General features: G+C 52.4%; 2 protein-coding genes across 2 annotated transcripts; one reads left to right on the forward strand and one right to left on the reverse strand.

Moving 5' to 3' along the window:
* The first annotated feature begins 559 nt into the window (after window positions 1-559).
* Cdk5 (cyclin dependent kinase 5) lies at window positions 560-4,904 on the forward strand. Its single transcript, XM_051203043.1, has 12 exons — window positions 560-691; window positions 1,253-1,341; window positions 1,413-1,480; window positions 1,581-1,641; window positions 1,748-1,804; window positions 2,999-3,094; window positions 3,238-3,312; window positions 3,467-3,563; window positions 3,743-3,812; window positions 4,240-4,300; window positions 4,402-4,482; window positions 4,626-4,904. The coding sequence occupies exons 1-12, from the start codon at window positions 655-657 to the stop codon at window positions 4,710-4,712; spliced, it is 879 nt and encodes a 292-aa protein (XP_051059000.1). The 5' UTR covers window positions 560-654; the 3' UTR covers window positions 4,713-4,904.
* A 1,428-nt stretch (window positions 4,905-6,332) lies between these two features.
* Window positions 6,333-10,433, reverse strand: Asic3 (acid sensing ion channel subunit 3). Its single transcript, XM_051203042.1, has 11 exons — window positions 9,812-10,433; window positions 8,529-8,679; window positions 8,175-8,302; window positions 7,816-8,011; window positions 7,669-7,725; window positions 7,418-7,565; window positions 7,077-7,168; window positions 6,916-6,995; window positions 6,750-6,821; window positions 6,565-6,623; window positions 6,333-6,449 (listed from the first exon to the last, which is right to left on the reverse strand). The coding sequence occupies exons 1-11, from the start codon at window positions 10,346-10,348 to the stop codon at window positions 6,371-6,373; spliced, it is 1,599 nt and encodes a 532-aa protein (XP_051058999.1). The 5' UTR covers window positions 10,349-10,433; the 3' UTR covers window positions 6,333-6,370.
* Between the last annotated feature and the right edge of the window lie 2,855 nt (window positions 10,434-13,288).

A 13,288-nucleotide genomic window follows, 5' to 3' on the forward strand; every position in this document is an offset into this window, starting at 1 on the left:
GGTCAGCTGGTCCCTGTGAGGTCATCAGCAGTAAAGCATCGCTCAGAATCATTCCCCAATCAGTCTTGGGGTCACCAGGTGGCCTAGGGAGAGGTGGAAACTAGTGCTGAAGCTGTCAGGAGGTCGCTGGTGACTCAATACACCCAACCAGGTCAGAGCCGGGACAACAGCGCCAAGGATCTAGGCCGTGAAACGCAAACTTCAAGCATAGAGTACCCCACCCCCACCCTCACTGTATTCTGGAACGCGTAGTCCCGGAGCGGCCTTTTTCTGGAAGGCTGTGAGCACAGAAAAGGAATAATAACAAGAGCGGGGCACACTGGGAGCCTCCGCGCCTTGGCGGAGACGCCCGAAAAGCGGACACGCGATGCTTCCTGGGAGTTGAAGTTTAAGGTTTGCCTCCGCGGTGGAAACGAGTCCCGGGAGTTGATCACTGCATAGAGTCCGAGAGTGGCCTGTTGGACTTTGTAGTCCTCGTGCCCTCCGTTACGGGCATTCTTGGGAAACATGGCCACCCCGGAACTACAAGTCCCAGAAGTCTGTGCGCGGGGGAGTGGGTGGGCGGGGCTGGAGCTGTGGGTGCCACCTCCTCTGCAACGCCGGGGCCGGGAGTCTTAGAACCGAGGGCCCGCAGGGGTCCCCGCGGCCGCTGCGATGCAGAAATACGAGAAACTGGAGAAGATTGGGGAAGGTAATGGAACCACAAGATGTTCCTGAAAGGTCCTTTTCTGAAGACCCTGCTTGCAGTCCCAGCTCCCTTACCGTCAACTATACCTGCAGGCTCCGACCTCAGCACTGGGCAAAAGCCCTGGCCGCTGAGTCCAACACTCGGTGCAGACACCAGCCCTTCTCCCTGTGTTAGCATCTGCGGCAAACTCTTGCTCCTAGCTTTAGTCTCTGTGGACCGGTCTTCCTAGCCGCGGCACTTCCTGCATTTCTCACCCCCTAGCCCAGCATCACTTGCAAATCTCACCTGGAACACCTGCTTCAATTCACTGCAGAATCTCCAACCTTAACATTTTTGCAGGCCTTCACTGCTCTCCTATATGACTCCTTGCTACTTCCCGACCCCACCCCCACCCCCGGGCATGTGGCAGATTCTCCCTGCTGGAGCCTTGAGCTTTTTTAGTCACCTCCACCTCAGCATCCTCGCTCACAAAACTACTCCATACCTAGCCTTCACCTGAAAACTTGCCTTTATACACTAAGATGTTGAGAAGGATCCTCTCCCTCACCCCCGACCTTCCCCTAGGCACCTATGGAACTGTGTTCAAGGCCAAAAACCGGGAAACCCATGAGATTGTGGCTCTGAAGCGTGTCAGGCTGGATGATGACGATGAGGTAGGACTGAGGCATGGGGTGAAAGGGCTATTTTGGGTGGGCCGTGACTATTGTCCCCTTGCATACTATAGGGTGTGCCAAGTTCAGCCCTCCGGGAGATCTGTCTGCTCAAGGAACTGAAGCACAAAAACATTGTCAGGTGAGGTCTGTTGGAGGAGACAGAACCCCATTAGACTGGGCTGGTATTGGGAAGCTGGAGGCCAACTTGGGTATCTGGCTGAGCTTTTCATTCTCTCTAGGCTTCATGATGTCCTGCATAGTGATAAGAAGCTGACTTTGGTTTTTGAGTTCTGTGATCAGGTGAAAGAAGGGCTGGGGTGGGGGAAGTTAGTAATCATGGGAGATTAATGGAGTCCAGACTAAAGTTGAACTCTGTCCTTTTCTCTACACCCCCATCTCTGTTTAGGACCTGAAGAAATATTTCGACAGCTGCAATGGTGACCTGGACCCTGAGATTGTGAAGGTGAGGGAAGAAGTGACTAGGGATTCGTGGAGCTTGGGTGCGCCTACAGTAGCAGCACTCCTTGAGGAACAGGTTGAGCTCCTGGAGTACCAGAGATAATATGTTTCTGCCTTCCAAGGGCTACTAGTTTTAGTGAACATTTTTATGTGGTCTCCTTTGACTTGCACAGTATCTAATTTCAATGATGTTATGTGCACTCGAGAGATGAGACACATGAGAAATATCTCATGGATTCAACAAATACTAGTGTTTTATACATCTAACTTTAGCACTCAGAAATCTGAGGCAGGAGGGTCTCAAGTTCAAAACCAGCCTGAGTGACATAGCAGGGCCTTGCCTCATACACTAGGGCAAAAACAAAACAAAAGGATTAGAGTGATGGCTCAGCAGTTAACACATATTACTCTTGCAGATATGAGTTCAGTTCCCAACACCTACATGAGGTGGCTCACAAACACTTGTAACTCCAGACCCAGGGGACCCAGTACCAACTTTTGACCTCCAAGGACACCTGCACTCTCATGCACACATTCCCCCTGCTCACACACGTACAAAATTTAAAAGTTAAGTAAACCGAGAGAGAGAGAGAGAGAGAAAGAGAGAGAGAGAGAGAGCAAAAAAGAGAGAAAGGCCAACAAAACAAATATTTGCTGTAGGTTTTGCTTTGCATCAGCCATTGTTCTAGGCCCAAGACCAAGTAAGTACCTTGGCCCAGTTGGAATCAGGTCCTGAGTAATACTGTAGCTTTGTATTTGTGTTGATGGTCATGGGGTGTGTGCTAAATTGCAGACAGGTAAGGGAGACCAGCATGGAGATGCAGGAAGGCCCAGCAACCTATCAGTCCAGAAAGGTGTGAGGAGTAAGGAAAACTTGGTTACTGTTGTACCTCTACTACCCAGTACATGCAAAGCAGGTTCTCAAAAGTAACTAGATGAGAGGCTGAAAAGATGCTTCAGTTGTTAAGAGCACTTGCTGCTCTCACAGAGGACTCTGTTCCCAGTATTCGTATTGAGTGGCTCACAACTACCTATAACTTAGTTCCAGGAGACTCTACCCCTTCTTTTGGCTTCCACGGGCACACACGTGTACACACACACTTTTACAGAGTAGTTGGATAGACCTCTTGACTTGCTGCAAGTCATATGGGCTATAGAACACAGTGGGTCTGATTCCCTCTTCCCTGCCTCTCCCCAGTCCTTCCTCTTCCAGCTGCTGAAAGGCCTGGGATTCTGTCACAGCCGAAACGTGCTGCACAGGGATCTGAAGCCCCAGAACCTGCTCATAAACAGGGTATTTTGCTGGGAGTGAGAATGCAGAAGCTGGAGCCAGGGATGGGGAGCATTGAGGGAGCAGGATGGGGAGACGGAAGCTGGAGCCTGTCTTAAATCATTTAAAAGTCTTCTCCATGTCCTCTTTGTGTTATCCCCCCTCAGAATGGGGAGTTGAAATTGGCTGATTTTGGCCTGGCTCGAGCCTTTGGTATCCCAGTCCGCTGTTACTCTGCTGAGGTGAGCCTGGGAGGTGGTATATGAGATTGATGGGAGGGAGGTCCCCAGTGGCTCTCTATACCACATTGTTGCTTCTGCTATCTGAGCCGCCTCCTGGACCTCCTTTGAGCTCTCTAAGTGGGAGGGGGGTCCCTGTGGGTGGGGTCTTCTCCAGGTGGTCACGCTGTGGTACCGCCCACCGGATGTCCTCTTTGGGGCCAAGCTGTACTCCACGTCCATCGACATGTGGTCAGCCGGCTGCATCTTTGCAGGTGACACATTGGGGTTCTGCTGAGATACTTTCTTTCCCAGTTGGGCTAATAAATAGGGTCTGGAGGATTTTTTGTGAGGGGAGGGAGAGGGGCTTCTGGGGCTGGGACTGGAAGGCACAGGGGCACCTTAGAATGACAGGTCCTTTATGTGCTCTATTGTATCCCTGTTTTCTTCTCAGAACTGGCTAATGCTGGGCGGCCTCTCTTCCCTGGCAATGATGTGGATGACCAGCTGAAGAGGATTTTTCGATATCCTTCCAGTGCCCCAAGCCTACTGTCCTTCACTTCTTTGTAGAAAGGGAGTGGGCATAGAGCTTAGAGCAGGGGTGAGAATTAGCCATTGCTTGCCCTCCACATTGTCCTTGCATAGGATCATCACACTGTGGAGAGATGTAGCCTGATGGTAAGGAGGCACACCTGATGAGGTAGTTGGCCTTAGGGTAAACGAGTAGTGGTTCTTGGAGAAAATGGCTGGTCTGTTTGGACTGTAAGCATCAGAGATTGGATTTTCCTAGTCCATTGTAAACACCTAAAAATGGGGTTCATCTCAGGCTGTTCTGGGGGGATAGAGCAAGATAGTGTAAGAGAAGGGTAGGAGGGAGTGAGGAATCCTCCCCCTTGTCCCTAAGGTGTAGGTGCAATCCTCCCCACAAGTGACCCTTGACCACATGGATACACTGCTAGGGACACCGACTGAGGAACAATGGCCCGCCATGACCAAGCTGCCAGACTATAAGGTGTGACTATCTATGGGAGGTCTTGGTTCATTAGAAGCCCCTTTTGTTTTCCAACTCTGCTCCATACCTCTGGCCTGACTCTACCTGGCCCTCCTCTGCAGCCCTACCCAATGTACCCAGCTACGACATCCTTGGTGAACGTCGTACCCAAGCTCAATGCCACAGGGAGAGACCTGTTGCAGGTAGGTGCCTAAGAGTAGAAGCAGATGGGGATATTTGCCTGCCCAGGATTAAAAACTGGGGATTGTGGTGCTTGCCCAGAGGGACAAAATGATGGTGGGCTGTCCTGGTCTGAGTTTGTCTCTGCCTTTCTTCCCACCCGCAGAACCTATTGAAGTGTAACCCTGTGCAGCGCATCTCAGCAGAGGAGGCCTTGCAGCACCCATACTTCTCTGACTTCTGTCCCCCATAGGCTCTCTGACCCCTGGTGGCCAGGCTGGGGCCTGACCTATTTAAGCTTCCCTCACAGAAGGGTGGAAAAGTGGGGTGTGGGATGCTGAGCACCAGCTGTGCTGGGCCCAGCCAGGGTAGAGTTACTCTGGCCCACGGTTTTCACTCCCTCCATGGACTTTATTTAATTTCATAAATTGGCTCCTTTCCCACAGTCTGCTGATGTGGTGGTGGGGTGGCTCTGAGGGTGGCTGGGGACCCCTCTTCTGACTTACCACCCTCTGTGACCCTGCCTACAGTTTGTACAATGAGCTGCTCCCTGTCTGCTCTGCCTCTTTACATGTCCTGAGACTAGGGACAGGAGGGCATGATCTCTAACCTTTTGACTGTATCATGGCAGCCCTGTCTCCACACGCAGGCTTGTATACTCCTGAACACTTTTCTTCTGCTTAGCAGAGCCAAATATAGTTCTGAGGTAGGATGCCACTGGCTTGAGTGCATCTACCAGAATGGGGAGAATGGACCAGGCCTCTCTGTGGGTATCTCCACATTCAGTATAGAGCCTTCCATCTCCATTTTCACACTCAGAATTCTAGGCTGGGGCAGAAGACCCAGAGCTGCGTGGGTCTCTTTCATAAGAACAGCACTTCCCAGTCCCTGTTTGCCAGTTTTCCCGTGGTTGGGGTACAGTAAACGAAGGAAGCTGGAGCTGAGGCAGAGGTCTGCTGGTACCCTCTTGGCAGGAAGGGAAAGGCATCCCACTGTCTCAAGTAGGCTGCCAGCTCCTGTGGAGAGGTTGGAAAGGCAAGAACCTTCCCATAGCATGACTTTTGGAGGCAGGACACCAACTTGTGTTCTTGCACATGGACTAGGTCCTTTAGTTAACCTCCCAGTTCCACCTCTTACTGAGCTAGTTAGAACCTCGTTCTGGCTTACACTGTTGGTGCAGTGAATACCTACTGACCATGCCCACTGTGGGTCATCACATCTGAGCTCTGGGCATGGAGAGACTGCCTTCTTAGATGTTGATAGGTAGGACTGGTGGTACAAGCCTGTATTCCAAGCTACCAGCAAGCCTGAGGCAGAAGAGCTGTAAGGCCAGTGTGGGTAGCGGAGTGTGAGGTCAATCTGGGTAATTTAGTGAGACTCTGTTTCTAAATAAACAAGATACAAAAAGTGCTGGGAAGCCAAATGTGGTGTATGCCTATAATGTCAACATTTGGTAGGTGTGGGCAGAAAGATTAGGTCAAGATCATCCTTGGCTGTTCAGTTCACCCCAACTTGAGTATATGAGACCCTGCCTCAGAAGAACAAAAGTGATGGGGATATATTTCTGTGGGACAACACTTGCATAGCAGGAGTCCTGCAGCCCCTGGACTCAGTCCCCATTACTCCAAAAAAAAAAAAAAAAAAAATTTAAAATGGGTTTGATAAGCTCATCAATACTAAGGTGCAATGATTGATCTTCTAAGATTACCCCCCCCCCAGAGAGTTGTAAAGCCTAACTGGGACCCAGGTCCCAACTGGACAATGGATGGAGACGGGGAGGCTGTCATTGACTGTGCTAGTGTCTGATCTGTAAGGCAAACACCCGAGATACATGCGCTAGAGCTTTATTAGGGTGAAGACAGCAAAGACATGTCCAGGAGGTCACGGTGCAGCCAAGTGGTCACAGCTGCTCTAGAGCCTTGTGACGAGGTAACAGGAACGGTGGGAGGCAGAGGGTGTGTTGGTAACAGCACAGGGAGGGGTAGGAGGCCTGGTGGGAGAAGCCACAGCATTGGGGCAGGGCCCTCCACCTATTCTGCTGTAGACCTGAATGTCCTCCTCGACCTGTCCTGTCCCTTGACCTTATGGGGCGTATCTCATATTACCTGGAGCCCAGGCTGAGGTGAGGAACGTGTGTTCGATGGCCATTCAACCCTTCCTGAAGCTGTGGGCAAAGGGAACGTCAGATGGACACCAGCCAAGGTGGCTGCACATAGGTCCTAGACCAAATGTTTAAGATTTGGGGTGAGGCCTACAATGCTGCTGTGGGGGAAGGCAAGGGGACAGTTACCAGAGTACTGCCAGAGCGTCGTTGAGAGCTCCTTCTGTTCCAGAAATACCCCAGGACTCTGTCTTGGAAAACCTGGGGGCGAGTGGCAGGAGTGGGTGGCCAACATCCACCTCCCTGGGAACTTGTGGCCTGTTCCCTCCCCATTGTGCCTGGGTTTCTATCCCACCTCACAAAGGTAGTCAAGGATCTCGAGGATGGTAAGTAGGCTGGCTCCAATAAACAGTCCCATCTGTCCCCCAATGTCTCCTGTGGAGGCAGAGTGCTGCCATCAACTCACAGTGCCCTGCCCCATCTACACCTCTGCGGACCCAGGCACTCCATACACACCCAACAGCTCCGACACTTCGTAGGCTGCCTTCTGCTCTACTGCCTCATAGTTGAGGGCCTCAAAGAAGATGTCCAAAACCAGGACGTTCTCCCTGGAGGAAAAGAAAGCCAAATTGTTGACTGGACACCACCTGGTATTCTGGCCCCTTTCGAGAACCTTGGGTTATTTCCATCCCCCGAGTCAGAAAGTTTAAGCAGTTTGCCCAGAGTCCCAAAACCAGTTATAATGTGTAGATGAATGCAGCCTGGGCTGTGTGCAGAAGGGCTCTGGTTCAGTTCCCTGCTAGGAGCCCTTTGACTCAGGCGCAGTGCCTCCAGCCTTGCTACCATCCCTCGCTCACGCGATGTAGGTCTCGCTGCGGTTGTATTTCTGGGCCAAGTAGCGAGCTGAAGCTCGGCTAGGAATCCGCACCATGGAGAGCTCCTTGGCGTAGCGCGTGGTGGTGCATGGATTGGGACAGACACACGTGTCCTTTCTCAGCATGGCGTCTGCAGGCAGGCCGCAAAGCAGGGATCAGGGCCACTGTGCCTGAGGATTGGGATCAACGGCCTAGTGGATGGGGTCAGGGACTCCGAAGAGACGTGCCCTTACCCAGAGCTGGGCTGGCACAGTCCTTGTACTGCTGGGGGCTGCACACTGGCGAGTTTCCTAGGATATAAAATGAGAGCGGTCCGGGAGCCCGGGAGCGCCCCCTAGGGTACGCCCATTCCCTGCTCCCAACAGACCCCAGCCACTTACCAGGCATATGCATCATCCTGCATCCACATTTCCGAGCCACATAGCGGGTCTCACAGGCCAGGCGACACCCTATTAAACTATAAGAAGGGCTGGGGCTGAGGCTAGGGGAACCCAGGGGATCAGAGGGTTCGGGATCAAAGTCAGGATCTACAGATGCAGTATTGCAGTCACCCCAGGGTGGTGGCAGGAAGCTCAGCTGTGGAGGGACAAAGTTAAAGTTAAGGAGACTGGATTAATAGAGGTTGCTGGAGTGACAGCCCCAGGGACAAGCTGAGGCCTGTGGTTTGGGGTCTGAGGGTTTTCAGAGAAGAGTAGGAGTTTGGGAAGAGTGGGAGACACAGGCATTTGAACCAACATACTTGCTGCTGCTGGCAGGACACAAAAGTCTGATGGCCTGGCGCTGCCCCAAACCCCAGCTGGTCAATGGCAGGGGGCTCCTCCTGGCTGTGGATCTGCACTCGAATCCCCACTTCGAACGGGGTCTCTTCTGCAAGGAGGGGCCTTTAAGGCCTTAGACACTCGGCTCCCTTGGCAGTCCCTCTTCTCAGGATTTAGAAGAGCCAGCCTTGCCTCCTCTCTCAAGACCTGCTTTGGAACTCCTCCCTACACACCTGTCTCTTCTCCTTCCTTCCCATGGTCCCTGTGATTTCCCAGCCTCATGCATGCCTCCACCCTCATCCCTCCTCACAAGCAAATGACCCTGTGCCCCTCACCCATGTCCTTCCAGATGGGTAGATACTCCTCCTGCTGTACATCCAACATAATCTCCAACCCATTGCCAGCACCCCCCTTCGGCGTGGTGAGCAGCTCTGCCCCATGGGCACCGGAGTTGAAGGTGTAGCACTGCCCCATTCGAGTGAAGATCTGGGGTCAGAAAAGGATAGCCCCTTGCTTACACAAGCCTCGGCCATGGGGACACTCCCCTCCTTGAGTCCCTTCTCTTTGTCTTTGTTGTTTGGGGATTTTTCTTTGTGGGGCAGCATTAGCCTGAGCTCTTCTGGTGCTTGCTATGTAGCTGAGATGACCTCAAATTCCTGGTTATTCTGCCTCCAAATATCAAATGTTGGGATCACAGGCATGAACCACCATACCCAGTGACAAATCCTTGGATGGATTTCCTCCTCTCAATGTGTTATCTAAGTACCTGGTGTGGGGGGTGGGGACTGGACCTAGGTTACTAAATCTAGGTGACCTAGCTGAATTTTTACCCTGCCCTAACCTTCTTGAGTCTTTTTTCTCTTTATGTCTTCTTTTCTTTTCTTCCTTCCTTTCTTTATTTTTTGAGACACATTCTCTCTATGTAGTCCTGAGACTTGCTATGTTGTGTGGACGAGGCTGTCCTGGAACTCAGGGCTCCTCCTGACTCTGCTTCCCAAGTTCTGGGATTAAAAGTTTGCACTACTGTACTTGTCTTTTGTTTTGGACTTTTTGATCCCGGGTCTCATGCAGTTCTCCCACTCTCCCAGAAAGAACCCTGAAGCCCACATCTCAATGCCCTTAGCCTCACATACAGACATGTGGAGTGGGAAACCTCCCTACTCACTCCAACTCCCCTGCCTCTCACCAAAGCCCTGGCTGCAGCCTACAGGGATAATTGGAACAAAAAGAAATGGATCTATTATTGTCCTCCTTTGGGGTGGCAAGATTCACATTAGACAGAGGAAAGTCCTAGCAGATAGGGGTCTTCTGCCCCAGAATATTCCCAGGCTATTTAATTTTACCCTAGGAGCAGTGTATCCACCAGCTAGCCCTGGCCCTGCAGCCTGAGTGGGTCAGTGTCCTTACAGAGAGGCATGGCCAGGTGCACAGATGTCTAATTATGAAATGGAGAGAATCTCCAGAGGTTACTTCCTGGACTAGGCAGAAGGGCTTGGTGGATCGAAAGCCTGTGGCTGGCAGAAAGGAAAGAATACCCAGGCAAGGGGTGTTAAGGTTCCCTGTTTTGGGGGACAAGGCTGAAGATTGTAGATGCCAAGTCTTAGGGCAGCTGGCTCACCACTGTGAAGTTCTCAGGCCCACAGGGCTGGCCACGATAGCGGCAGTCCAGCAACATGTCCTCAAGGGAGTGGCCGGCTCTGGCGTAGAGTTGTGCCATGTCGAAGGTGGGACTGGGCATGAAGCCAGGTGGTGTGGGGGGCTGGCCCAGGGCACGAAGGTAGGCAGCATGTTCAGCAGGGTCCAGGCCTAACAGCGCTGTCCCAGCCCAATGCAAGTCATTGGGTGTGAGGCGTGAGCGGCGCAATGGATTGATATTACACAGAGTGACAGCTGGGAAGGTGAGCTGGCGGCTCTCACGCTCATCTAGGGTGGTCTTATGGTGGAACTCCCCATAGTAGCGCACTCGCTCAGCCACCTGGTAGAGGAAGGCAGCCAGCGACAGGAGCACAGCTGCGGCCCAAAGCCCACGGCGCAGGGTCAGGCCCCCAGGACCAAAGACGTGGCCCAGACCATGCATTGTGCAGCTGCTGGCGAACACTCGGATGTCCGAGGCATGTCGCTGCCGGGCCTCCTCCAGTCCTGATGGGGGTTTCATGGCTAGAGCCAGGGAAGGGCTGCTGACCTGGTACAGGGCTTCCGAGGAGTGGCAGAGGCTGTTTTGTAGGGCTAACGGGGGATTCAGGTGGCTCAGCAAGGAATAGGGTGGAGAGAAAAGGAAAAGGTAGAAAAGGAGAAGGTAGAGAAGGGAGGAACCAAGACTGAGAGGTGAAAGTACTGGCCTGTAGGACTGGATGAGATGAACTTCGGTCTTCGGTCCAACTCTGCCTTCCCCGGCACAGGCGTTGGCTCCGTGGGGCTGGGACTCTGTAGGAAAGACCAGGTAGGGTGCAGGAGGTAGTGGCAGGCAGGGGCTACAGAGCAGGACTGAGCCGAAGCTGCTGCAGAGGATTAGGTTTCAGCATGAGGGGGGCTGGGGGGCCAGCAGAGCAGTCTAGGGGGCAGGGAAGGTCCCTGGGGCCCCAGGCTGAGCCATTAGTGCAGCACGGGGGGAGTCACTGCTGTCAGAGACCAGAGGCGCCAGGAGGAAACCGCGGCGATGCTGGTGCCTAGGGCTTGAAGGAAACCCAGGCATACATTAGGGTTGGGGATGCCTTTGGGGCCCTTTAGGCTCCCAGTCACAGCCCCTGAATGCCAGACCTAAGGGTTAGCTGCTGCTGGTTCTTGGTCCAGCTCCTCTCTCCTTTTGCCTCTCCTTCCCTTCCATGAACTCACCTGGCATCATTTGCTCCTTTGCAGAGTGGATATGGCTCTTGACCAAGCTAGAGAGTGGTGGGAGGTTTGGCACAGGCAGATCTTCTCTTCCTATACCCCCAGCATCCTTGCAACACTGCATGATCAGGGCCCTCTTCAGGCTCCTTATCCAATGGCCTTCTGTGCTCAGTGTCCCTCTCTATGTGGTGACCCAGCCCCACCTCCTCATTCCCAGGCCCTCCTGTTGGTGAGGCTATTTTCCACACAATGACTTTGGACTCTCCTGCTACCCCCAAGGTATCCAGGGTACTCTGTGACTTTACATCTTCCCTTCTCCTTTCACATATTCTAGGGATCATGACCTCCATCACCTGGAAAACTTCCTCATTTCTGAAAGTGGTCCTAGGTCATCATGTGGAGGTGATGTCTTTTAACTGTTTTCTCTTATGACCACCAAGGATTCCAGCTTTTCAATACCAGCTTTGCTGTCAATGTCATAAACTCCCTGTAACCAAGTTTCTGGGTTGAGGGCACTGCCTTGCTAATTTGATAGATGTGACCAGATTCCCCACCCCCCAAAGCAGTTATACCATTTTGTATCCCATTAGTCTTGACCAGGGAGTATGCCTGGAGGGTATTCCAGACCTCTGAGTCATCTCCCTGCACCCAGCCGTAAGGCAAAGGTAGCATGTGATCCAAGGCATAGAGCTACTTCCAGGAATTCAGAAGAGAAAGGGAGGGTAGAGCTGCAGGGGTGCACAGGGGTGCAGTGTGTGCTCCCAGAGCTGGAGGAGTCATGCACAAGCTCAGTGCTTGCTGGCTTGGAGGAGTACAGGGAACTCAGATGAGAGGGGCCAGTAGCCTAAGGGCATCTGAACAGGGGACTGCAAGGCCTGGTTCTTGTCACTATTATGTTCTTTGCTGGGTAAACTCTAATCTATACCCTCATGTATCTGGGAATTGGGTAAAACCTTTGTATGCTCAAGAACAATCAGACCCACTGTTTACAATTTCTCCTAACGTTTTATTGTTTATTTTTTGGGTGTGTAGAGGATAACTTGTGGGAGTTGCTCATCCACCACTTATCTTGGGAAAGCTTAGGTTTGGCAGCAGGCGTTTCTCATTGGCCCCAGAATTATATTTATATTGTGTTTTTCAAAAACACAGCAGAGCAGGTTCATTCTGGTGGCTTCTGGCCTTGACTGGTGGGGACACAGTGAGCTGTGACTCTGTGTACAATGGTCCTCCTAGCAAACACTCAGGGCTGTCTCAGAAACTGTCCCAAGCTTAGTGGCATAGGCTAGGCAAGTAACATCTTAGGAAGGATGGGTGACTTAAAATGGCTTTGTGGCACAGATGTGACCACTTTTTTTCTGGATTACTACACTGTGGTTTTTACCGAAGTCATTACAAAATGTTTCACTTAACCCTTGGAAAAGGCTTTGGAGAGCAAGCCCAGCTAAGCTGTTCTCTACTGTGGGGCTGGCAGAGCCAGGCCAGGGTGAGAAGGTAGGGTAGCCAGCCATTGCCCACAGCCATAGGACTAGGGTCACCAGCCATAGGCCATAGGATCTCATTCCTTGGAAGCAGCCATCCTGTGGCTGCCAGGGGGCTGATAATCACATTGAGTGATGTGCACACTGCCAGCCAGGTGGCTGTGTGCACAATGTTCAGACACTTGGCTGGCTGGCTGCTCTGGGAGGGAGATTTTATGCCCCACCTGGACCAAGGGTAGGGCCAGACAGGGGCATTGGTATGGAAAGCAGAGGCCTTGCCCTGAGCTGCTCTTGGCAGGGGTGGGAGACACTGGGGTCAAGCAACTGAAGCCACCTGGAATTCAGCTTCCAGGGCTGTCACCACAGACACCAAACCAGGGCACTATGGACTAGGGTTCTTGGGTTCCTTGTCCTCACAGCAGTATATGGTCCTAACCACAAGTCCCACCTCAGCTTCTGCACTCACCTGAGCCACTGTGTTTCCTGGCCTCCAACAGCAGCTGTTTCTGCATTCTGCACCCATCACTCCAGAAAGATCATTATCCTTTACCACATGCAAAGTATAGAATGCTTGTCTGGCCATGAAGTTACAGAACCTCTCCCTTGCCCTGGTTTGCTGGTTTACAGAGTCCTACAACCTGGATGTGGTTGGCCAGGGATGGATTCTCAGTGGGAAGTGACCTACAGTACCAAGGCTAGGAGCTATCACCCTTTAGAAGTAAGTGGAGTGGATTGATGCATGTGCAGCAGCATAAGGCAGCCCTGACTGCTCCGGGAGCATCAGTACA

Source organism: Phodopus roborovskii, unplaced genomic scaffold (assembly GCF_943737965.1).
Source record: "Phodopus roborovskii unplaced genomic scaffold, PHOROB, whole genome shotgun sequence".
In the NCBI taxonomy this organism is placed as follows: domain Eukaryota; kingdom Metazoa; phylum Chordata; class Mammalia; order Rodentia; family Cricetidae; genus Phodopus; species Phodopus roborovskii.

Bases quoted from the DNA above. Each gene is read 5' to 3' on its own strand.
- Cdk5 (XM_051203043.1), top strand. From the start codon at position 655: ATGCAGAAATACGAGAAACTGGAGAAGATTGGGGAAG. The intron at 1,481-1,580 runs GTGAGGTCTGTT...CATTCTCTCTAG, and splicing joins AAGCACAAAAACATTGTCAG to GCTTCATGATGTCCTGCATA. The intron at 3,813-4,239 runs ATATCCTTCCAG...CCACATGGATAC, and splicing joins CAGCTGAAGAGGATTTTTCG to ACTGCTAGGGACACCGACTG.
- Asic3 (XM_051203042.1), bottom strand. From the start codon at position 10,348: ATGAAACCCCCATCAGGACTGGAGGAGGCCCGGCAGCGACATGCCTCG. The intron at 8,303-8,528 runs GTGAGGGGCACA...CCCTCCTTGCAG, and splicing joins ACCCATCTGGAAGGACATGG to AAGAGACCCCGTTCGAAGTG. The intron at 6,624-6,749 runs GTAACTGTCCCC...CTTTGCCCACAG, and splicing joins GACGCTCTGGCAGTACTCTG to CTTCAGGAAGGGTTGAATGG.